Below are 22,070 nucleotides of genomic sequence, written 5' to 3' on the forward strand. Positions count from 1 at the left end.
ACTTTTTGTGGTTTTTTTTGTGAACATGTGAAAAAAGTTTGACGGGTTAATTACTTTAACAACCTTAAATAAAAAAGCGTTCACCAAAAAACAAAAAACAATATCTGTGTTGCATCTACGAAAAAAAAGTTTCGGATAATTTGTATTTAGTATTAACAATCGTTGAAAGAAATAATTACGTGAAAGAGCATGGCATATTTCAAGTTAAAAGAATATCAAGAAATTTTGGTTAGTTTAAAAAACTCAACTTTGCAGAGTACAATTGATATATATTCAAAAATAGCAGAGGACTATGACGAAATCAATAAAGTTATGGCTGAAAGCTTTCCTTGTCCAAATGAATTACTAACTCGTCGATTAAAAAATCAATTCAATGATAAAGTTTCAGAATTATTGTTGCTAGATATAGGTTCGGGCACAGGATTTCTTGGAGAGGTGTTAGCAAAACATGGGTTCAAAAATATACACGCATTGGATGCTTCTGAGAAAATGATTGAAAAATCCAAGTCAAAGAATGTTTATTCGAAATATTTCAATGGTTTGATTTTATTTTCTACTTATTATTATATTATTACATTTGTTATATGATTTACATTTTCTTCGTGTATTTGTTTTAGTTAATTTGTATGTTATAAATTTAGGAAATTAGGTGTTGTTCAATAGTGTTTTGATAGATTTTATTTTAGTTTCTAATTATTGATTTGAAGAACATCGGAATAAAATTAAGTCATAGAGCTAAAGACAGCTTTACAAAACGAACATTCTACTTTTTCTTTCAGTTACGATTCAAGACTCTGCTACAACTGCAATTGGCTGCGACTCTTCTTATGATGCAGTGGTTTCTGTAGGTGCATTTTTAGAAAATCATGTACCTCTAGAGTCTTTAAGAGTTATTACAAAAGTGGTTAGGCCAGGAGGTTATATAATATTTACACTATATGACCCAAACCTTAAAACTAATTTCATGCAAACATTTGATTCTTTAATGAAAGAAAATAAACTTGAATTACTGTCAATATCATCCGAACCTTACAAAAGAGACATTCTAGCAGAATGCAAGCTTGTCAATGCATTCATGTGCTTTTTTAGAGTAAAATAATTGACATTTTCTCCTGCTTAATGGCTCTTTAAAAGAAAGTGAACTCTCATGAATTTGATTCTGCTCTCTTCGTTGTAATATTGTGTCATAATTATGAAAGTTCCAACGTTTCACATTAGATTAAAATATATAATATATACAGATTAGTTTAATTGCTGTAACGAGTTTGCAGTGCGAATCTGAAGTTAGTCTAGCAATCAAGCTGGATACTCGAGTTTTTTTTTTTTTATCAATTTTTAACTAGAAAAAAGTATTAGCATAATTAATGTTTTATTAGAAGCGTTTCAAAATTTCCTTTCTTTGCGCAATAACTATGTAAAGAGGCTTTCGGTTAGAGCATTTTTTTTTGCATATTTTACCTTAAGCGCAAATGTTAATTTTTCATTTAGTAATTATACATTAAATTTCATTACAGTTCTAATAATTTGTTACTTTTAAAATAATCAAATATTCTCTAGTAAATTATAGACTATTTTCATGTGAACACTTTAGTTTGTGTAGATGAGGCTTTATTTCCTTATTATTAGAAAATATTTTTAAACATAGCAAAGAAATGAGTAAAAATTAACCGATAATTAAAACTTTTAAATATTGTGATTATAAGTGAAATTTTTTTAAAAACTGTCATTTTGTCTTTAATACCTTATTAAAAAAGTAAATTACAAAACTAATAGTTGCTATTTAAACGGGAAATTACAAGTATGTTTAAATAAATGTGTTTAAGAAGTGACAAGAGTGAATCAATTTACCTCAAGTAAGTTGAGGGAACTTGAGAAAGAATTACCAGGTTTGAGACAAGAAAACTTTGCTTCGCTGAGTCAAATAAATTTATCTTAGTAGAGAAAATATTTCGTCAATGAAATGCAAAACATTTTAAGATTTTCCAAAAATGCGGCAACTTAAACGTAGAAATCGATTTGTTTCTTTTTGTGATGCGGCATTATCAAGAGTTTGTAGGTTGGATTATTTTAGCTTTTATCAGTTTTAAAGCGCTTAATTTTAAGTGCATAAAACTGATTTCCATTTTAACTTTTATCAGTTTTAAAGCGCCTTAATTTTATATTTTAAGTTATTAATTTTCTAGCTGAAAGATTAATCTTACAATCAAACGCTTTCCTGACTATTCGAAAAATGTTCATATCAATCGTCAAGACTCTGAAACAAACTAATACTATGAACCACTTATAAAATCCTACCAAAAAATTCCTTCCAAATATATATTTTTTGGTGGGATTTGAAACATTTGCATTTTAATTTTTACAGCAGGGGAAAATGTGAAACTTGAAGACTTTTCAATACCAATTCTTTAACACAACCATTTTTTTAGGTTTCATATCTTCTTTCTGTTTCCATGCTTTACATTTGCTCATGTTAAATGTGCTTTACAAATTGTTAACATAAAAAAAACTTACTATGAAATTATTAAAGTTTTTTATAAGTGAGTAAAACAAAATGCATTTATAAATTAATTGATTACAAACACAGAATAAGGTCTTCCAGGAAGGCACTCCTCTTGAATCTTAGGTTCCGCTTCAGAAGACGGTTTAATGTCTATCTTTTCCAACTAAATATTAAATCATTTCGTTTAGGCAAAAAAGTAATGGGTCAAATCTTATGTCATGTGTAAAGCCAGCAATCGTCTATAGAAATTCTAATAAACTTACCTCAATCGATTTAAGTAAATAAGCCAAATTTTCGCAAAGTACAGCGGTTTCGTCAAACGGAACAGTGAGATCCATTGCTGAAATACCTTCTTTGAGTACACGCTCCTACAATCCAACATGTTAAATAAAATAAAAAAATCTGTAAAAGGGAAAAATTAAATGACAAATTAAATCATAAGTTAACCTTGACATAGGCAACGAAAGGCATGAGTTTCTTCATGTGTTTTTTAATCAGTTCATCATCTTTAAAGAGGGCCATAACTTCCTTGTTATCTGGGAAAGCGTTGTTATTTGCCTCATATAATTTCCGAAGTGTAACCAACACGGCTTTTTGCCATGGGGGATACTCTTTTGCAACGTAAACAACAGCACTATTGGGCTTCGCTAGGTCATGACTTCCTTTCTGAGAGGAAAGTAAAAAAAATTTATTTACCGTATATGTCGGTGTATAAGTTAAGACGTTTAGCTGTTTAGTTTTAAAACGTCAGACAAAAACATTTAGCTACTACTTTTCGTTAAAAATAGGGAGTCAATTTATGGAACAGGTCGACTTATACATCAGTATATACAGTAACAAATTCGAAAAAAAAAATTACAAAATTTTACACAAATGAAAACTTATTCAACTGAACATGACAATAACGCTATGTGACATGAAGTAATACTGTGACACGACAAAGTTGTAACATAGTGACATGACGAATACAATTACGATCTAGTAACAAAGGTTAGAATACCTTTCGAGTAGTTAACATATTTTTTAGTCTTAAGCGAAATTCACGACTAGAATCCATTAAATATTGTGATGATGTTAACAAACTATTGTCAACTTCCGCAGATTCTGGCCAAGATGCATTTAAAATGCTTCCATCCTTAAATAAGAATCATAAAATCAGAAATTTTCAAACGGATTTGCTAAAAAATACCTTCAGCTTTTCATATGGATAAAGCTTTAATAGCCTTCGAAGAAATAACATTATGCATTAAAATGCAATAAAATAGAGCAGATTTATAATATACGCTACTTAGATAAACAAATTTACAAACCTTTCCTAGAAGATGCCAAATATGTTCGCATATGTGCGGACAAATCGGTGACAATAACAAAGCCTGAATCTAAATTATTTACAAATAACTTTAGATATAGAAAGCACATTTTTCTATTTTAAGAAAACTATAGGCGAAAAATTTGGGAGTCATGTTTAACCACATTTCACTTAATAATACAAAACTATAATATCTAGCTACCTCAATGTATTTAAGAACAAGGTCTTTGTGCATTTTATCTAGTGAGAGCTCTCTGTATTTATCACGAGAGACTTGCAATTCAAAAAAAGCAACTTTCAGAGCTTCCCTGAATAATAATTTTTCAAACGCTTTCTCAGCTTTATTGATTGCCAAGTACATTTCACTAAAAAAAGAAACTGTATATTTTAAACGGTATACTATATGGTATGTTGTTGAAGTGTGACTTTAATACCAGCAATTCTAAAAAGCTATGTTAAAATTACAAAAAGATTTTAAAAAATCAACTTACTGCTGGAAAACTTTGTCATTGAAATTGTTAAGTGAACCTGATCTCAAGCTGTCTTGATTTTCTATCATTTCCTATTAAAATGAATGAATTGAATTTGATTTTCTATACAAATAAAAATATGAAAAAAATCAACCCTGAATAAATAAGAAATATGGTTCTAAACAAGAAAGCTAACAGACCTTTGTCCATTCTACTAAGGTAAACAATCTTAGTATAGCAGCATCAGCAGTCTTTTCAACAAAATTTGCATCTTCAATAGAATCTCCAGCATCTGCAAGTGCAAGCCTCATACCTACATTAAGAAAAATAAAACAAAGTAAGGCAATCAAAAAATAATTTAAACAGTTACTTGAAATAGTGATTACAAACTTCTCAGGATTCAAGCTAATAAATATAAAATAAATGTTGAAGGTTTAGCAAACTCCTAAAATAAATTTTTACATTTTTAATGTAAGTTTTACTTAACAAGATAAACCATAAAAATTATTTACCATCAGCGGAGAACTTTTTGATTGCATGCTCTAATGTCAAGAAATTGCCAGTAGATTTAGACATTTTCTCAGAATTTAAAAGAAGATGACCATTAGCTCGTACACTCTTAGGCCATTTTTCTTGTTGGTTAGCCCAGACAGCAACATGATTGTATAAGAAATAAGTTAGATGATTAGGGATTAAATCTTTCCCAGAAACACGCAAGTCCAGTGGATACCAATATTCAAACTCTTGCCGTAGTTTTCTGAAGAACAAAAAGGTTTTTATGGTTGAGGAAATGAGTACAGAAATTAGGATTGGAATAATACCATCAATATCAAGAGTAATAGAAAATTTCTAAGATAAAAAATTGAGTAAACTTACTTAAGATTATCTGGATCAATTTGTGTACTGGAAGGAATAGGACAATCTTTAAAAAATATGTAATCCCAAACTTCTTCTGTAAGTTGGTCTGCTCTAATAGTTTACAGAATTATTAAAAACTAATTTAAAAACTGATAATATTTTTAGGCTCAGTAATTATTTCAATCAAACATTTACCTTATATTAGACGGTCCAACAACTGATCCATTTATCTGACCACCCTGGAGTAAATGAGCTACAGTATAGTATGCCATGTAAATTGTAGAATCAGATAGAGATTCTATTAAATATTTTTCATCCCAAGGAATTTTACTGCCTAAAATTCGAGAAGATTTTTTTACATGAAAAAATATTGGTATTGAATACTTTAAATTGCAAAACAAAATTGTTTGTTGCATAAGATAATAAAAATACCTAAACCATATGAGCGAGAACATGCATGCTCATGTAACCATTCTAGTGTTGCCACAAAGTTATGCTTTGTTTCATCTGAAAATCTTTGTAAGAAATTCTTTCATGAATTAAACTTTTAAACATTAAAAACCAAAACACAAAAATAAAAACTCTATTAACTGAAAGTGACAGTTTACAAACTTTTACAAAAAAAAAAAAAAATTAATATTTTGCATTTTTAAAAAGTTTACAAAAACATGTATAGAGAACATTTTAAATAAGATTAAATAATTGCATAACATACGTCTCTAAACGATTCAACAATTCTTTTGTTTTATTCTTCCACTCTTCTTCACCATAATCTAAATACCTGAATCAAAATTAAATCTAAATAAATACCAAAACTGAATTAAAATTAAATTTAAATAAATGCCTAAATTTGATTAAAATGTCCAGCAAGAAAAAACAACGATTTTTTTCTTGCTGGACAATTTAATTTTTTTCCAAAGATTAAAAAGAAGTATTTAATTAATTAACATGTGCAGAATGCAGAGTAGTGAATACACAATAGGTTTCACTAAAAAATTTCATGCAACAAAAAGGAGTGCAATAAAATTTCCCACAAATATTGAATTGTTGGCACAAATTGGCATACTAAATGTAATACCAACACATGTTGAGTGATTATCTGAAACTCATGTACTAATTATTAAAACTTATTTATAATAATATCAAGTGGTGCATACAATACCAAGGGATTGCTTTTTTATCTTTGATAATTTTGTGTATTCAGTTCCTCTAAGGATTAACTGTGGACACATCAAATATTTAAGTGGAATGTTAAAAACATTGACTAAAGGTAAGAAATGAAATATTTGTTACTGGCAGTAACAAATTGTACTACACTGATGCAATAGCCACAGCAGCATCAAGAAGATAAGCTCTAACTCTTGACCTTAAAAATCAGTTTGAGCTTACTGCTACTGAGAAGAGAAAAGCATGACAGCCATTAGCCTAAGTATCCGCCTAACCTATGGTCAACATATAAAAGAATAACTGTTAGTCAACAGAACTACACTAAACAACCAAAAGCAACCATAAATCAATGACCCAGTAGAGAGCAATCCTACAAATCTTAAAAAACAAAAACTTTTTCAGAGAAAATATAAATTTCTAATAACAAAAATTTGGACCAACCTAGTAGTAAGTACATCAATTAATTAATGAAAGAAGTAAATACAGACAATCATAACAGAATTATTGAGGAGCTTTTGGTATAAAGTTTATATTTTCTGTATCACAATTTGGTATTTTTGAAAAGATATCCGTTTCAGAATTTCTGTAAGTTTTTGGTAGAGTATTAAGTTAAAAATGAATTTAAAAACGAAACTTTAAATCTGATAACAATATAAAAACAAACCACTGGTCACAAAGTGCTACAATGCATTCATCACCAGATCTTGATACAACTTTTTTTTCTGGCTCTAAATACTTTAAAGCTGTACCCTAAAGGATATGTAAAGAAGAACAATTTTAATAAAAATAAAAACAATTACATTTATAAGAAAGTGTAAAAACTTTTTTTTTTACCTCTTCGAACATTTTATTTTGCACAAGTTTCTTAACATCTTGCACTCTCTGGTTTTTGTAATCTTCAACCAGCATAATACCATCATAAAAACCTTTTTTGTAAGTTAGTTCTTTTGCATCAGCCAGTTGCTTAGTGTCATTTTGGCTATTTACTTTAAACATATCACAAGCAACAATGGCAGGAAGATTACCAAGTTCAGGTACTTCAATAATTGGGATTGGTTCATAGGGCAAAACCATTTCATCTGTTATATTATACTTTTTGCGAAAAGGTTCTTTTTTTTTAAGATCTCTGAGAGCAGCATAGTCATCAGGAGCATCTGATGGAACTGAAGTTACAACCCCAGTGCCTGAAATCAAAAGTCCAAAAAATTAATTTACATATATATATATAAAGATAGTTTACAGTAACTAATTTATAATTATTTTAACCTATAACAAGTAAAAAATTGTGCTACCTTTGTCTGATTTTATGGTTAACATAGGCAGAGTATAGATGACCTTATTTGATGTTAATGGTGCATTTAATGCTATTCCCATTATATCCATCCCTAATAACTGTAATAGAATATCTACATGGTTATCTTTTTGAGTTAAGCCTTGGTAAGCCATATTTTTTGCAGCTCTCTCTGTGCTTATATAAACCTCATTTTCAGTTGATGATGCAAATGCAATATACTAAACATAGTTGTGAATTTAGGTTAAAAATTACAATGCAGACAAAAAAGTTGTTTATAAAACAGTTTTGAAATAAAATTGACAAACTTCTATTTCTGGATGAATCCAGCAGTTTGTTTGCCCATACATTGTTTCAGGTCTCAGTGTAGCAGCAACTAGGAAAACTTTCTTGCCCTCTAAAGTACTTTAAACACAAGGATTTACAAGAAATGTTGCACAATACTCAAGATTAATGAAAAGAACAAAGATCCTTTATCTAAACTTACCTCAAACTTTGTGGGAGTGGCTCAACAACTTGCATTTTAATCAAAGTGTACTCTTGAGGTGCTACACCCTATAAAAGAAATTTTTACTAAACTTTACACATATTCTACTTGGTACATGATGGTCAGCCTCTACATGAATTTTTCGAAGCTTACTCCTTTATTTCTGATAATATAGAACAAGTTTAAACCACCAGGTGCATACCATTGTGTCAGGTGGTTTGCAAAACATATATATTTGTAAATTTAAATTGTTCACATATAAAAGTATTTTTCTTCAGAAATAAGTTTAGGCTGATATCAGACTTAACAACTTAAATTTAAACTTAAAGTTACAATTTATGCTTCACTTGGCACACCATGAGTTCCTTACCAGCTGTATCTTGTGTTTGAAAAATCATTGATTTTTGTTATTGATCTTTATAAAATCAGGTGAAAATTTAATTATTATTTTGTCTGTTTTATCTCAAGTCATTGGATTTAATTGATAACACTTGCTCACAATAAAAACTAAAAATGGGACTGCATTATCATAGATTTTAGTGTTTAAACAATATTGTGACTGTTTCTAGAAGTATATGGTAGTTTATACTATCTAGCTAAAGTACCTTTGTACATCCTCTTTATGTAACGTGTATTGAGTAGTAACTTAAAATTGAATAATCAAGCTGTGCTTTTACATAGCTTAGTATGAGTATCCTCATATGGTTCTCATCTTTTTAAACATATTTAATGGATCTTACATGATTCATTACAAAGCAATTCATGCCTTTTTTAAAGAAACTTTTGTTTTTTTGTGTATGGATACTGTGTCAAAAAATATTTAGAATTAGTTGAAGAAAGATATATCATTCACATAAAAAAATAAATTGACAGTTTTATAAATTAACAATTTATAAAAAATTTAAATGTAGTAGTTCGATTGTTGACTGCACAAACATAACAAACAAAAAAACAGAAAAAGAAATTACTTCTCCTGATAAACGATCATGATCCATGCAAGGTTGGTTGTCAAGAGTTGAATAGATTGTATACCTTGATACAACAATAAATAGTGTTACTTTCTTGATTGTACATTTGTAAATGCATGAGTGTGCAAATATTTTCTGAATTTTTTGCAATAGAAAATTTTTTACCTCTTTCCAAATTTGATTTTTCCTAGACTTTTAAGTTTGTTAAAATGCCATTTAGCAAATGAATCGTAATAGGGGTTGGCATCAGTTGTAATAAATGATCTCCTCCAATCCACCTTTTAACAATAAAACTGTTTATTAAATAGCAGTCTTCATAAAGTTAAATATTTTATATATGTACAAAATTACAGTACTACTATTTAATTTATAAATAGTTATCGATCACATTATGTAACTAAAAAATTTTGTACCATTCAATTTTTGTATATTTTTCTAATGATTTGATCATGCTGAGTTCAAAACTAAAAAATCTTTTCTGCAAAATTAAGTTGATATTTGAGCATCCTTTCTTGTATGACTAACCACATTGGTAAAAGTGTTTTAAAAAGTTAGGAATAAGCTAAAGTAGTGACATCATCTCCTTAAAGAATTTTTTTTTTTTTTTGTTAATAGATATCAGTTTGAATTCTATTAACAAAATTTTTTTCATATGCTATCTAATACTTTAGCATAAGAAAGTTAAGGAAATTGACACAGTATATAATAAAACTACTTTCCCAATAGGATACAGTGCTTTTATTGACTGATTTGCTAAAAGTTTGATGCACAGTAGTGTAAATAGAATTTGTGATCAACAACCCGAGGATAGAGATTTATTATAGTACTTCTTTTGCAAAATTTGTCTTGTGTATCAATTTTGAAATTCAAACAAATATCCCAATATTTTCAGCAGATTCAGAACTTCTTTAGAAGGTTTGAGAAAAGGTAAATTTTCATTATGTGGAGTTCTTCCCAGTTTCTAGGCACTGTAAAAGGCAAAGATTTACTGGTACCTTTAAGCCATTCTTCTGATTACTCTGCATGAAATACCAATAATATTGGGTGTCCAGCTTACACTTTAGTCAACTAAAGTAAAATTTATGCATTCTTGCAATTACTGTTTAATAAAATAACATTTTGGCTGAAAATGGTGAATATGATGGAAACACATAAACAAAAGCTATCAAATCACTAAGTTTGTCATAGGCATAACCATATTAATTCAAAAGACTTCTCATTAAAATAGAATTTCTGCTTTTATTAGGTTTTAGCATTTCTGATTAAAAAATTAGCATAGAAAATATACAAAAATTATTTAAAATCAAGTGGTACAAATTTTTGTTACATGGTATAATGTGTTCTAGAATGTCTCTTTTTCTGAAGTGTACAAAACTGAATTTAACAATTCTTAACAGTACATCAAGCCAATTATGTAATAAAGTGAGAATAGTTTTAGTTGCTTGTTTAAAATGGAACATAATTGATAAGTTGGTGGTTTATATAACTAAATAAAACTAAACAAAAAATTGGAGCAAATAAAACATTCTTTTTGATGATAGATTTAAAAAAAAAATTGATTTAAAGAAAATAAATCTTGATTTGAATTAGACAATTTAAACTTACTTTTAACCCCATAGATTTTAAGTCTTTAATGGCTAGAGGTGGAAAATATTCCAACCAGAAATCAGGTTCAGAAAAACTAAAAATAACTTTAGTTTAATACAATTTTTAATCCAATTATGTTGGAAATAAACAAAAAACATTAATTTCATAAAGAAATTGAAATGCTAATTACTTTTTAATTAAGTCATCAGGTATATCAAGTGCTTGCATGATCTGCCATTGATATGTTAACCCACCGGTCTTAGCTGCAACTTTACTTTTCAACTTTACATAATAAAAATACTTGTAATTATTTAAATTTGTAGAGATCAATTTCTTAGTTAAACTAGCATACAAATACTTAGTTAAACTAGCATACAAATACATATAATGAAACTTGTATAACAACTACAAAATAATCTTTGAAAAAATTCACTAAAAATAAACAAACATTGCTTATGTCTTTTTTCTCTGCTTCACTTGGAAAAACAGGCGGACAGCCATAATCCTCTATTTCTCTCTTCAACTTATCAGCACATGCCTGCATGATTAAAGAAAACATTTTTATGACAGCATGATTATATACTATTTCATTAGAATGAAAATTAAGATTACAATCATTAACAAAATAGTTTGAAATTACAGCAAGATTTTTTTTGTAAAAAATTGACTTAAAAATAAATTTTTAAAAACAAAAAGCTTTGATTATATCCAGATAAAAAAATATTTACCTTAATAGGCATTCCTGTGCAATGAAAACCAAATGGGAATAAACATCTTTTGCCTTTCAGTCTTTGGAATCCCACTGCAAACTAAAATTGTTATTTTATTTTATCTTTATTATGATTAAAATAAATAATTTGTGTATACAGATGCAGGATTATTCATTTATTTAGAAATCAATTTTTAGTTAACTATAACAACATATCTAAAATAAAATACCTCTGCCTTAGAAATAGTGAAGGTGTGACCCAGGTGAAGTTTACCATTCATATAAGGATATGGAAAGGAAACCATATACTTCCCAGTACTAAAAAAAATAACTTTAATGCTTAAAAAGAAAAATTAATGACAGGACATTTATTTAAAACTTATAATTTAAATACTTATTCAAATTATTTAATAATAAATCATATTAAATTATTAAATTATTTATTATTCAATAAAAAAGAATGTTATCTATCATTTTAATGTTTATTAAGGTTCTGAGTTTTAATTTTTTTCAAAATATTGATATGGAGGAAAGTCAAAATGGCCTTACTAGATGAATAAAATGCATAGGGGAGAATCAAAATGATTATTTGACGCCACAGAAGTCAGTACAGGTCACAAAAATGGTGTTGTTACAAGACTACAAAGACAGTTCAGACAAAAGGGTATTGAGGAACTTATTGGTTGTTACCACTACATTCTTGACCCAACTCTTTGGTACTTGTTGGACGTTTTGGCAGGATATGAGGACTTACAAAAATAACTTTTGCAGAGAGAAGGAAAAATGCCCTCAATTACAATGAAATAAACTGCCCTCCCTTTGTAGTGCAAGGTGGAATGCACAGGGAATCTTTGCATTTATAGACCTTTTTTTTCCTTCGAAAATGGAGAAATCAGCTCTAAATTACCTGTTAATTCACTGCAACTGCAAGTTAAAGGCAAGGTTTTCAAATCTGGCAATACTTTAACAGCAAGTTCATAAATAAAAAAATAATTCAGAAATAAAAAAAAAAAAATTCTGATAAATTACTATGTGCTATGATGACAGTTTCTAAAAAATGACTTAAAATACATCCAATTAATCTTGTAATGATTATTTACACTACAACACCAGGTTAAGTGTTGGAATTTCTTTCACAATTAAAATGAAAGTCATTTCTGAAAATTATAAGCAAAAGTTCATAGCTTATCACCATAGGCTTTTAAATTTAAAAAATAACATAACATTAATATTTATGTTTCAAAAATTCATTAAAAATCTGTAGAAAATATTAAATGAGTTCCAATCTCAAAGTCATGTTTTATGTTGAGAATGGTTTCTTGCTAGGTTATAGTTATTTCTTTTGGAACAACACATTTCTTACATACACATCATGTTTTATAAAATATGAGCAATATTGGGAGTTTATATGAATCAACTATAGTTAATGTGGTAATTGAGATCTTATTCATACTGCACCTATTAAAACATAACAAAATTAGGATTATACATAGAGAAAATAAAAGCTACCTTCCATTATCTGCAGCAGGCTATAAAAAAACAAATTTGATTAAACAAAAGCAAGAAACTAATTATCATTATTGCATATACAAATATACTATTTTAAATAAACAAACAACAACAAAAAAAATCAATACCCAAAATAATTTTTGATTACTGAACATGTTTTAAAAAAAGTAAGGACCATTTACAGTTTTTTGTTTAAAGCTTATTTAAATATCGTAAAATAAAAACTAAAGAAGATGATGAAATAAACTTTTTTATATTTTACAAAAATTGTTATTTAAAAAATTTCACATGAGGATTTTATAAAATAAACATATAATTATATTTTTAAATGTTATAGTACCTAATAAAGAATGTCAATAAAAAAAAAATTGCAAGAAATCAAAATTGGTGCAACAAAAATAAACATCAAAATTAGTATTAAAAATATTCTCCTTAGTTTTTTGCAAGTGAAGCAACTCTTTTAAATTGCTTTAACAAATTTGTCACTAAATTCAGTTGAAAATCTTCAGAAAATCATAACCAGCTCTTCTTTTAGGTTATTACTTATGGACTTTATTTGAACCTTGACTTATTCTCTGTCCATTTATTTACTATATTTTTTTCCATTGAAGCTTTGACTGGGCAAGCTGTGTGGGCAAGAGCAATACCTTGTTGAAATTTCTATAATTTCAATGCTCAATATAGGTGTTTTGCTAGATTCAATCTACATATATATTACACAAAACTAATTAAATATAATTAAAGCAGGTCCAAACACCATCACTCCTACCGCTACATTACAACCTTGGCATGACAAAGAGATAGCTAAACTTTTTAGATTTAAATCTTTTAAAAAGAACTTTGCTTTTCTAATTAATTACATCAAATTTACTTTTATAACTGAAAATTACTAGCTTTTACTTACAAAAGGCCATGGCATTTTAACATCTTAATCCTGCAAGCCTATCCCTGGCCATAAGCATGGGTTTTCTAATGGCTGAATGAACAAAAGTGTTCCCGTGCTTTTTTGACCTTTTAGATCTTTGATGGCGTTGGATATCACCTATTGTTTTAAATACTTAAAGAGTATTTATGACACAGATCTTTAAAAATAAAAATCTACTAGCTAATTCTCTGTTGCTAATCCTAGAGCATCCTTCATGCTAATTATTGGCCTTTAAATATGGTAACTTTTTTATGTTTTTCACTTTTTTTTTTTTCATAATACTCAAAAACAATATTAATGCACCTCAGTGTATGTATAATAATGAGGTAACTATTGTATAAATTGAGGTAAGTTTTTTGACTTATAGTAAATAGCTTAAAACCTCAACCATATCTATTATTGGACATATGCATTTTTATTATTGAGTATATGATACTCTAAACATCTTTAATAACTGGTTGGTATTTATTGGCAATCAGAAAACTTTTCAAGCCCTGTAAATATCTAAATACTATATATATCTAAATATTATACATATCTAAATATTATACCTATCTAAATATTGTACAAATCAAAAATATTATATAAATCAGAAATCAACCTTAAAAACATATGGCTAAAGAAAAAGAATTATACATAAATTACATATGAATAAAATATGGATAAATAAAGGATATATTAGAAAACTATACATGAATAGAATCCACTTCAAACACTTTATTGTCACTCCATTGTTTTTGAACTTTCAACTCGATTTCCAATAAAGAATTTAATTTGATGTTACTTTTTCTCTCCAATTCCTAAAATAATTAATATTTATTGCAAGAATATTAAATACATAGTTAATAATATTTATAGTAATGTCTTTTTCTAGTAACAAGATTTAATAGCTGTTAAGTGGACTCTAGAAATCTATTTAATATCATTAACTTAAACCAAATTTTATAAAATGATTTTTTCTTGAATTAGTACATTTAGGCAACACTCATATTGTTTTGATAATTTGATTAAACAGGGTTTTACCTAGATAACGAGTCCTTTGAATAACTAGTATACTTGTTATCAACAAACAGAAATACATTTCACCAGATTAAAAATTGAAATTAAAATAATACTTGATGATTACTTATTGAGTAATTAACTAAGAATTATAACTAATTAATTCTAAATTATCACTGTCTTCTTTTTTACACTTACACAAACTATTATGAGATCATAAAATATATACCAGATTATTTTTTTAAATATGTCTTGCTATATGCATTTATATAAAGGGTTAGTATACAGCATGTTTCTTATCAAGAAAAAATAATTCTGAAAAATCTTAGCCTTTTTACAAATCTCTCAAAATAACTTAAAAATAGTTTATTCTATAAAAAAAAATATTTAAGTTTAGAAGAAAATTAACTGGTTTTTAAGTAACCAGTTGTTTTATATATATATATATATATATATATATATATATATATATATATATATATATATATATATATATATATATATATATATATATATATATATAACAACCTGCATTTTTTAATTGTTTCAAAATATTCAGCATTTAATCTAAGGAGCTCATTGAGTAATTCATTTAATGATGTACTACAAGTGATTGTGAAAACAAAATCAATGAGAAAATTTTTTTAATGATTTTATCTATTTCACCATGAGAAATTTTTATTTCACAAAATTTAATTCAAAATCTGGGCAGTGACACTAGGATATAAGCCAATCAGCCTAACACTGATATTTCTTTTTAAAAATCTTGATAAATGAATTTGTTTAAACAACTAAAAATTAACTTTAAGGGTTTGAGCTTTATAAGATGAAAGATTTTTTTTTTTTTTAAATATGTATAAATTTGAAACTGGTGAAGGATGGAATGAAGATATCAGCTGTGAAAATAATTTGAATATTGTATACCAAGTAAAAGTGGTTAATTATATGAGAAAATAGGATTTATGTTAATCATATACATTTCAATCATAACTAAAAATAATGCAAAAAGGAGTATCCCATTTAGGTGATAAATGAATTAAGATCTCAACTTTCAAATAGAAACAAGCAAGTTGTAAAATAACAAAGGTCAAAAATTAAATCATGTTAGCCTACAGGACTTCAGGATGATGTAGCAATAATACTACGTGAAAAACTTTTAGTCAGTTAGACACGCTAATGAATATATATTATGTTGAGTATATTGATGATTTAGACATACACACTAAATCTATAGATGTTAGATGTTTCACTTACTGACATGTTTGAAAAATCACAATTTTTGAACAATCTTTTACATTGAGAGGGGACACTATTTCTCCTTATCAGACTTCTATAGAGTGAAGTCCAGTATTTCATCCGCCGCAGCTACCGTAACATGAGTGCCATGTTAGATCATGGTTTCACTTTTTATTAATTAGGCCACGTGAAAAGGAAATATTAAAAACAAGAATTTCTAGGGTCGGGATTCACCAACATAATTCCGGATTAAAGCAAGACAGATTTGGGGCAGCAGCTACTTCAGTCTCTTCACATTTTGAATTTATTTTTTCCTCAGAATAGCGCGTTTTTCCTTGTTTTTTTTTTTTTTTTTCGTCTTAAAAGTATTTTAAATCTCTACCCTTTTGACATTAAAGATACTTTGATTGTCAATTTTAGAAGCTCCCATTCATATTTCAATAAAAATTCACATATGTAGTTGAGAAGAAGAAGAAAATATCATTAATGGTAGGAAAAGAGTAAATATCAATAAAAATATTAAGACTAATCTATTTTTATAATCAGCAACCTACACCTGATAGCTCAATTTTTGCAGCATCCTATGAAGTAGGAATTTAACAGCAGAGCGAGATTTCAACTTCAGGAGAGATACTATTGTCTGGGTTTGATGATTTTCTAAAATTAGCTATTCCGAAACATGAAAATCCTATCAGTGGTGTAACCACCATGGTGTTTATAAGAATTTTATTCAATGCATAAAAAAACCCTTTTCAACTTTTCTTGACACTACTTCGGGTGAAAAAAAAAACAAACCACTCCACAGGAGTGGTTTGATACGTCTATCTTAGGAGGAATCAAGGATGTTAGCCGCAAGAGATGTTAAATGATGCAATGAAATTCTTTTAAAAGATGAAACTACTATTCAAGACTCTAAAAAACACAAGCATATGATGATACGTCTTTTATGAGTGAAAATGTAATAGACTTCAAGCAAAAGCGGCAAAAATCAAAATTTTTGCTTATAGGGATTTGTTGCACAAGACATTTAATAAATCTAAAAGAAGAGAACGCTGTAGAATGCTCTCACTGCCCATTACATTTTTTTTGGAATTCCTTAGAGAAATTTTTTTTTTCTTCACAATATCAACACGACAGCATTATGAAATATTTTTTAGTTTGTTAAATTGGTGAATATTTAAAAATCTGTGCTTAAGAGTTTCTAATAAAAAGGTAATTGGAACTTTTATGAAAAAATTTGAGCCACTGAACTTACTCCTAGAGAAAAATTCCATATATGTGTGCTATTTCCCAGTTATTAATCAAAATTTCATGAATGGGTGCTATTTACCAGTTATCAATCAATTTATATATTAATTAGATAAAAATTTTACAGGAAAAGTGGCGACCGGAGAGTTAGCCCCACCCTTGCACTCTTGAATACTTGTAGTTGAGTTTCTAAAGATCGCAATCAAAGAGAGACTTTCAACAAGATAAATTTGTGGTTGATCAGTTACTCAAAAGTAATAAAAGTAAGTGAAGCTACTTAGCTTTCTGGTTATTGAAATAACAAGAAAACAAAGCAACTTCACTGAAAATGATACATACCTTTCTTTTGTATATATATATATATATATATATATATATATATATATATATATATATATATATATATATATATATATATATATATATATATATATATATATATATATATATATATATATATATATATATATAGATTAGCTTGCTCTGTTGAATTAAGATTATCTTCAACTTCATCAAATGAATTTATTTTTAAAAATGCTACTCCACCTTACGAAGAGGCTTTAAAAAAAGCAGGCTATAAATGTAAACTCAATTATCAAATCCATCATTAATTCGCACAACCAAAATGTTTTACATAGCCAAAGAAGCATATCAACAAATACCTGCAACTGTATCAACAAAACCGCTTGTCCATTAAATAATCAATGTTTGTTAAGTAATATCGTTTATCAAGCTATTGTGAGTTCCGAAAATCCTGAACTCAAAGAAAAAGTTTATTTTGGCATTAGCGAGACACCATTTAAGCCAAGATACGGAAACCATTTAAAATCTTTTAACAGGGTCAGGTATAAGAATAATTCCGAGCTTTCGAAGGAAATTTGGAACTTCAAAGAAAAAGCCATTACATCTATTGTAAAGTGGAGAATTTCAACATTCTGATAAGTTCCGACATTCTGATAAGTTCCTCCTATCCTCTTTTGGTACTGAAGACTAAACGAGTGCGTCTTTTGTTCATTACGCCAGAATTCGTTCTATCGTGATGTTGATTCCCCAGTGGGCAAAGCGACGTCGGAACAACGTCGGATCGACGTCGGAGCTGACGTCGGATCGATGTCGGATTTACGTTGGAAATGGAAAGGTTGGGCGACGTCGAAAAAAAGACATCGGGTGATGTCAGAATTACGATGTCATTCAACGTCGAGCGATGTTAAACCAGCGTCGGAACGACGTCAGATTACTGATGTAAAGACGATGTCATTAAGTGGTAGAGCGATGTTAAACCAACATAATAAATACAATTAAAAAATAGCACATATTTTCTGGCGTAAAAGCATTCATTACAAAAAACAACTTTCTATTTTGCATCAGTATCTTTCTGGACACGCCCAATGATAAGCTTGTAAACTTTTAACTTTTCAAAACTTTGTTTATCCATTTTTTTTGCGTTTAGTCTCTTTCATATTAAAACAAGCCATAACTTTGTGCGACATCAGACTATAAAAAGAAAGAAAAAATTTTAAAATGATGAAAAAATAATTTTAAGAGTATATATATTTGAGTTCTTTGTTGTGGAGGAAGCCTATTTCCCAATATGACAAGTCCAGCTCGCCATCGATGTATGGGGGATATTGCAGTCATTTTATTGGTTGTATCCATATCATCATCAAAATATATTGATAAATAAATATTCTTAATTATCAAATATGCAAGGAAACTTACATCAATTCTCATGGTTTACCCAATATCTTCTTTAATAACAGTAATGGTCTGTCTCTGATTTCTGGTTCTCAAATGAAGTGTGTATTCATTCTCTGTATCAGACTCTGAAGTTGATTCTGAAAACAAAAGATATTGTTTTTGGAATCAATATATTGATAAATAAATATTCTTAACTATCAAATATGCATGTCAGTAGCACACTCAGGTCTCCAAATATTTCATAACCAGTGAGAACTTCTGACTTTTTAAAAATGTTTCTGCTCATGCAAGGTAAAAAAAATTTTTTTCAAAAATTCAAAACGTACTTTAAAATAACTCATAAATAGCCATTTTTTTAGTCTGCATAAAAGAAATTGTTAACAAAATTAACACCATGAACTACAATAGCATAGACAAATAAAACTTTATAAACTTGAAAGTTACTCTACCATTAATACGCTTTGACAAATTTTTGTGTTTGTTATTATGTTGCACAGTTTTTATGGTTGTTGTGATGTTGATTTGATAAGACTTGAGGGATGTATTGAATTATTTTTTTATTAGGATGACGAATAACTTAACAAAACAACATTAATATCACGTAACAAAATTCTTATATATTTTAATATGTATTCTAAAGTCTACCCTCTTATTTACAAAGTCATTCACAAACTTAGATCCCTTAACTGTACCAACTGGTTATTATTTTATCATTATTTTTGTATTAGGATCAACTCACCCTAATACAATAATAATGATATTTATTAATATTAATAAATAATGATCAATTACTACTGTTAGCTGACTCAGAACAAAGAGATTCAACTTCATTGTTAACAAATTGTACATTGTCATCAGAATCATTTCGCAGAGCATCATTAATTAGATTATTGACTTGTTGATTTTGGGCTCCCCAATTATTAATGTAAGACATCTAAAGAATAATGTTAATAGCTGTTGAAAAAGTTATAGATTGTGATATCGATCCATTTTTGAATATTCATGTTTATCCCACTGTGTGCCTATCCAAAAAAATTAACATGGAAACAAGAAAGTGGGACAAGATCATGGAAACAACAGAGACAAGATCTGTAAAGCATGATGAAACTGTTAATACATCTAACAAAGTGTATATTGGGGTATCTGAAGAAGAATGGAAATAAAGATGTGCAAACCACAAACATTTATTCACAAAAAGCTCAAATAATGTATTTTTTACCTGATGATTGCAATAAGCATGAAACTTAAAGTAGTAAACATTATGTAGTTTTATTTTAAATTTATCACATTAAATAAAATATATTACTCTGATTTTATTCATTTAGCACTCTTGTTGAATTTACACATACAAATAACCTTAAAAACAGTACAGTAATGAATTAATAAAAAAAATTCAGATAAATATTTTTTACTAATTTAAATATACATGCATACATACATACATACATACATACATACATACATACATACATACATACATACATACATACATACATACATACATACATACATACATACATACATACATACATACATGCATACATACATACATACATACATACATACATACATACATACATACATACATACATACATACATACATACATACATACATACATACATACATACATACATACATACATACATACATACATACATACATACATACATACATACATACATACATACATACATCTTTTAAAGTCACAATTAATTAAATCAAGTAAAAAAATAAACTAACTTTCGCTTGCCATAAAGAGCATGCGTTTTATGGTTTGTCAATATGTTATGGCTGTCAATAAAGTCTTAGTGTTAAATTTATATCTTCCCGGTAAATTTATTTTTTCCAATAATAATTATTTTTCCGGTAGAATAACTACTTTTTTCCAATAAGATGTTTATTTTCCGGTATTCAAACTTCCAGTTCAAAAAATAAACATTTAGAGAAAAAAATAAACATTTAGAGAAAAAAATAAACATTTAGAGAAAAAATAAACATTTAGAGAAAAAAATTTAGTTATTTTATCTAACTAAATATCTAGTTAAAATAACAAAGTTATTTTCCGCAAATGTTTCTTTTATATATACGAAATTTGTCATTTCTTAAATTAGGACTTACTTAAAGCATAGTACTTTGTTAGGTCACACCACGGTATGTAAATTTTATTTATTTGTAAAATTGTCGATTTACGTCGTATTTATGTCAAAAGACATCGCACGATGTCAGAACAACGTTGGTAAGACAACGTCGTTTTGACGTCGTTATCGCGACGTTATAACAACGTTGTAATAAGTCGGTTGACATCGCCGATGAAAATCCAACGTAAACCCGACGTCGGTTTGACATCGCGTGCCCACTGGGTCGTTTTTAAACGATTTTTTTACGTTTTTAATTTGTAATTAATAGCTGATGATTGCCGTAAGGCACGAAACATTAAGTACTATATATATATATATATATATATATATATATATATATATATATATATATATATATATATATATATATATATATATACTTTTTGCTCTATTATTGTAATATTGAGCACTCTTTTACGCAGTGGCGGCGTTAGGGTAGGGCATGGTTGGGCGATGGCCTAGGGCGCCGAATATAAAGGGGCGAAATTTAGCCTTTTTTTGTATGGGGTTTAATTGAGCTAGGGGCGCCGTAGAAATCTCGCTCAGGACGCTGGTAGTGCTAAAACCGGCACTGCTTTTACGTACAACAGCTTTGTATTATTTTGATATAATACATAACCCATCAGCATAAAAAATCAATATATATATATATATATATATATATATATATATATATATATATATATATATATATATATATATATATATATATATATACATACATAAATATACATATATATACAAAATATTTCTAGTTTTTATTAACTTTTCGAAGTTTTTTTGTTTATTTTAACTATCAAAGAGACAGTATTTAATATTTAAGAAAAACTTAAATGTCCAAAAAATGCTTTCAAATTTTAAGTAGTTTCAGAATTTCAAAAGTAAAAAAAATGGCCCTTTTCATGCTCTCAAGCCAACCGCCACAAGCCACACTTTTTATTTTGATGTTTTAGTCTACTAATTGATTTT

The 22,070-nt window shown here is 28.0% G+C and overlaps 2 protein-coding genes and 1 long non-coding RNA gene across 5 annotated transcripts; 1 reads left to right on the forward strand and 2 right to left on the reverse strand.

Annotated features, from left to right (window-relative positions):
• Positions 1-119: 119 nt before the first annotated feature.
• LOC145196942 (methyltransferase-like protein 27) lies at positions 120-2,410 on the forward strand. Its single transcript, XM_080073731.2, has 2 exons — positions 120-538; positions 780-2,410. Exons 1-2 carry the CDS (start codon positions 190-192, stop codon positions 1,097-1,099), a joined length of 669 nt encoding a protein of 222 aa, XP_079929857.2. The 5' UTR covers positions 120-189; the 3' UTR covers positions 1,100-2,410.
• Positions 2,411-2,513: 103 nt separating this feature from the next.
• On the reverse strand, positions 2,514-16,196 carry LOC145182724 (leucine--tRNA ligase, cytoplasmic-like). The gene is made up of 28 exons (XM_090079018.1): positions 16,034-16,196; positions 14,473-14,580; positions 12,856-12,875; positions 11,577-11,664; positions 11,366-11,446; positions 11,086-11,175; positions 10,828-10,919; positions 10,656-10,731; positions 9,216-9,328; positions 9,051-9,114; positions 8,083-8,150; positions 7,904-8,000; positions 7,597-7,816; positions 7,139-7,488; positions 6,969-7,054; positions 5,853-5,918; positions 5,570-5,652; positions 5,333-5,471; positions 5,156-5,248; positions 4,792-5,036; positions 4,480-4,592; positions 4,301-4,371; positions 4,012-4,174; positions 3,811-3,879; positions 3,501-3,635; positions 2,948-3,166; positions 2,764-2,868; positions 2,514-2,663 (listed from the first exon to the last, which is right to left on the reverse strand). The coding sequence occupies exons 1-28, from the start codon at positions 16,133-16,135 to the stop codon at positions 2,565-2,567; spliced, it is 3,255 nt and encodes a 1,084-aa protein (XP_089935144.1). The 5' UTR covers positions 16,136-16,196; the 3' UTR covers positions 2,514-2,564.
• Positions 16,197-18,561: 2,365 nt separating this feature from the next.
• Positions 18,562-21,252, reverse strand: LOC149891846 (uncharacterized). 3 transcript variants are annotated; one of them, XR_016450330.1, is made up of 4 exons: positions 20,704-21,060; positions 19,754-19,895; positions 18,983-19,098; positions 18,562-18,757 (listed from the first exon to the last, which is right to left on the reverse strand). It is a non-coding gene; the product is annotated as an uncharacterized LOC149891846 (long non-coding RNA). The 3 variants fall into 3 exon arrangements; XR_016450332.1 differs by lacking the exons at positions 19,754-19,895; positions 20,704-21,060 and adding an exon at positions 21,082-21,252; XR_016450331.1 differs by lacking the exon at positions 19,754-19,895 and having other exon boundaries at positions 20,704-21,044.
• Positions 21,253-22,070: the final 818 nt, after the last annotated feature.

This window comes from Hydra viridissima, unplaced genomic scaffold (assembly GCF_058129835.1).
Source record: "Hydra viridissima isolate aposymbiotic clone 2 unplaced genomic scaffold, HvirCarnegie_v1 scaffold_2, whole genome shotgun sequence".
NCBI lineage: Eukaryota > Metazoa > Cnidaria > Hydrozoa > Anthoathecata > Hydridae > Hydra > Hydra viridissima.

What these genes read in the sequence shown, in the direction of transcription:
- LOC145182724 (XM_090079018.1), bottom strand. Translation starts at nt 16,135, where the DNA reads ATGAAATACTGGACTTCACTCTATAGAAGTCTGATAAGGAGAAATAGT. An exon ending in GGATTCATCCAGAAATAGAA is followed by an intron (nt 7,817 to 7,903) that starts GTTTGTCAATTT and finishes AACTATGTTTAG; the next exon opens with TATATTGCATTTGCATCATC. An exon ending in AATGACAAAGTTTTCCAGCA is followed by an intron (nt 4,175 to 4,300) that starts GTAAGTTGATTT and finishes TTCTTTTTTTAG; the next exon opens with TGAAATGTACTTGGCAATCA.
- LOC145196942 (XM_080073731.2), top strand. Translation starts at nt 190, where the DNA reads ATGGCATATTTCAAGTTAAAAGAATATCAAGAAATTTTGGTTAGTTTA. An exon ending in TTATTCGAAATATTTCAATG is followed by an intron (nt 539 to 779) that starts GTTTGATTTTAT and finishes TTTTTCTTTCAG; the next exon opens with TTACGATTCAAGACTCTGCT.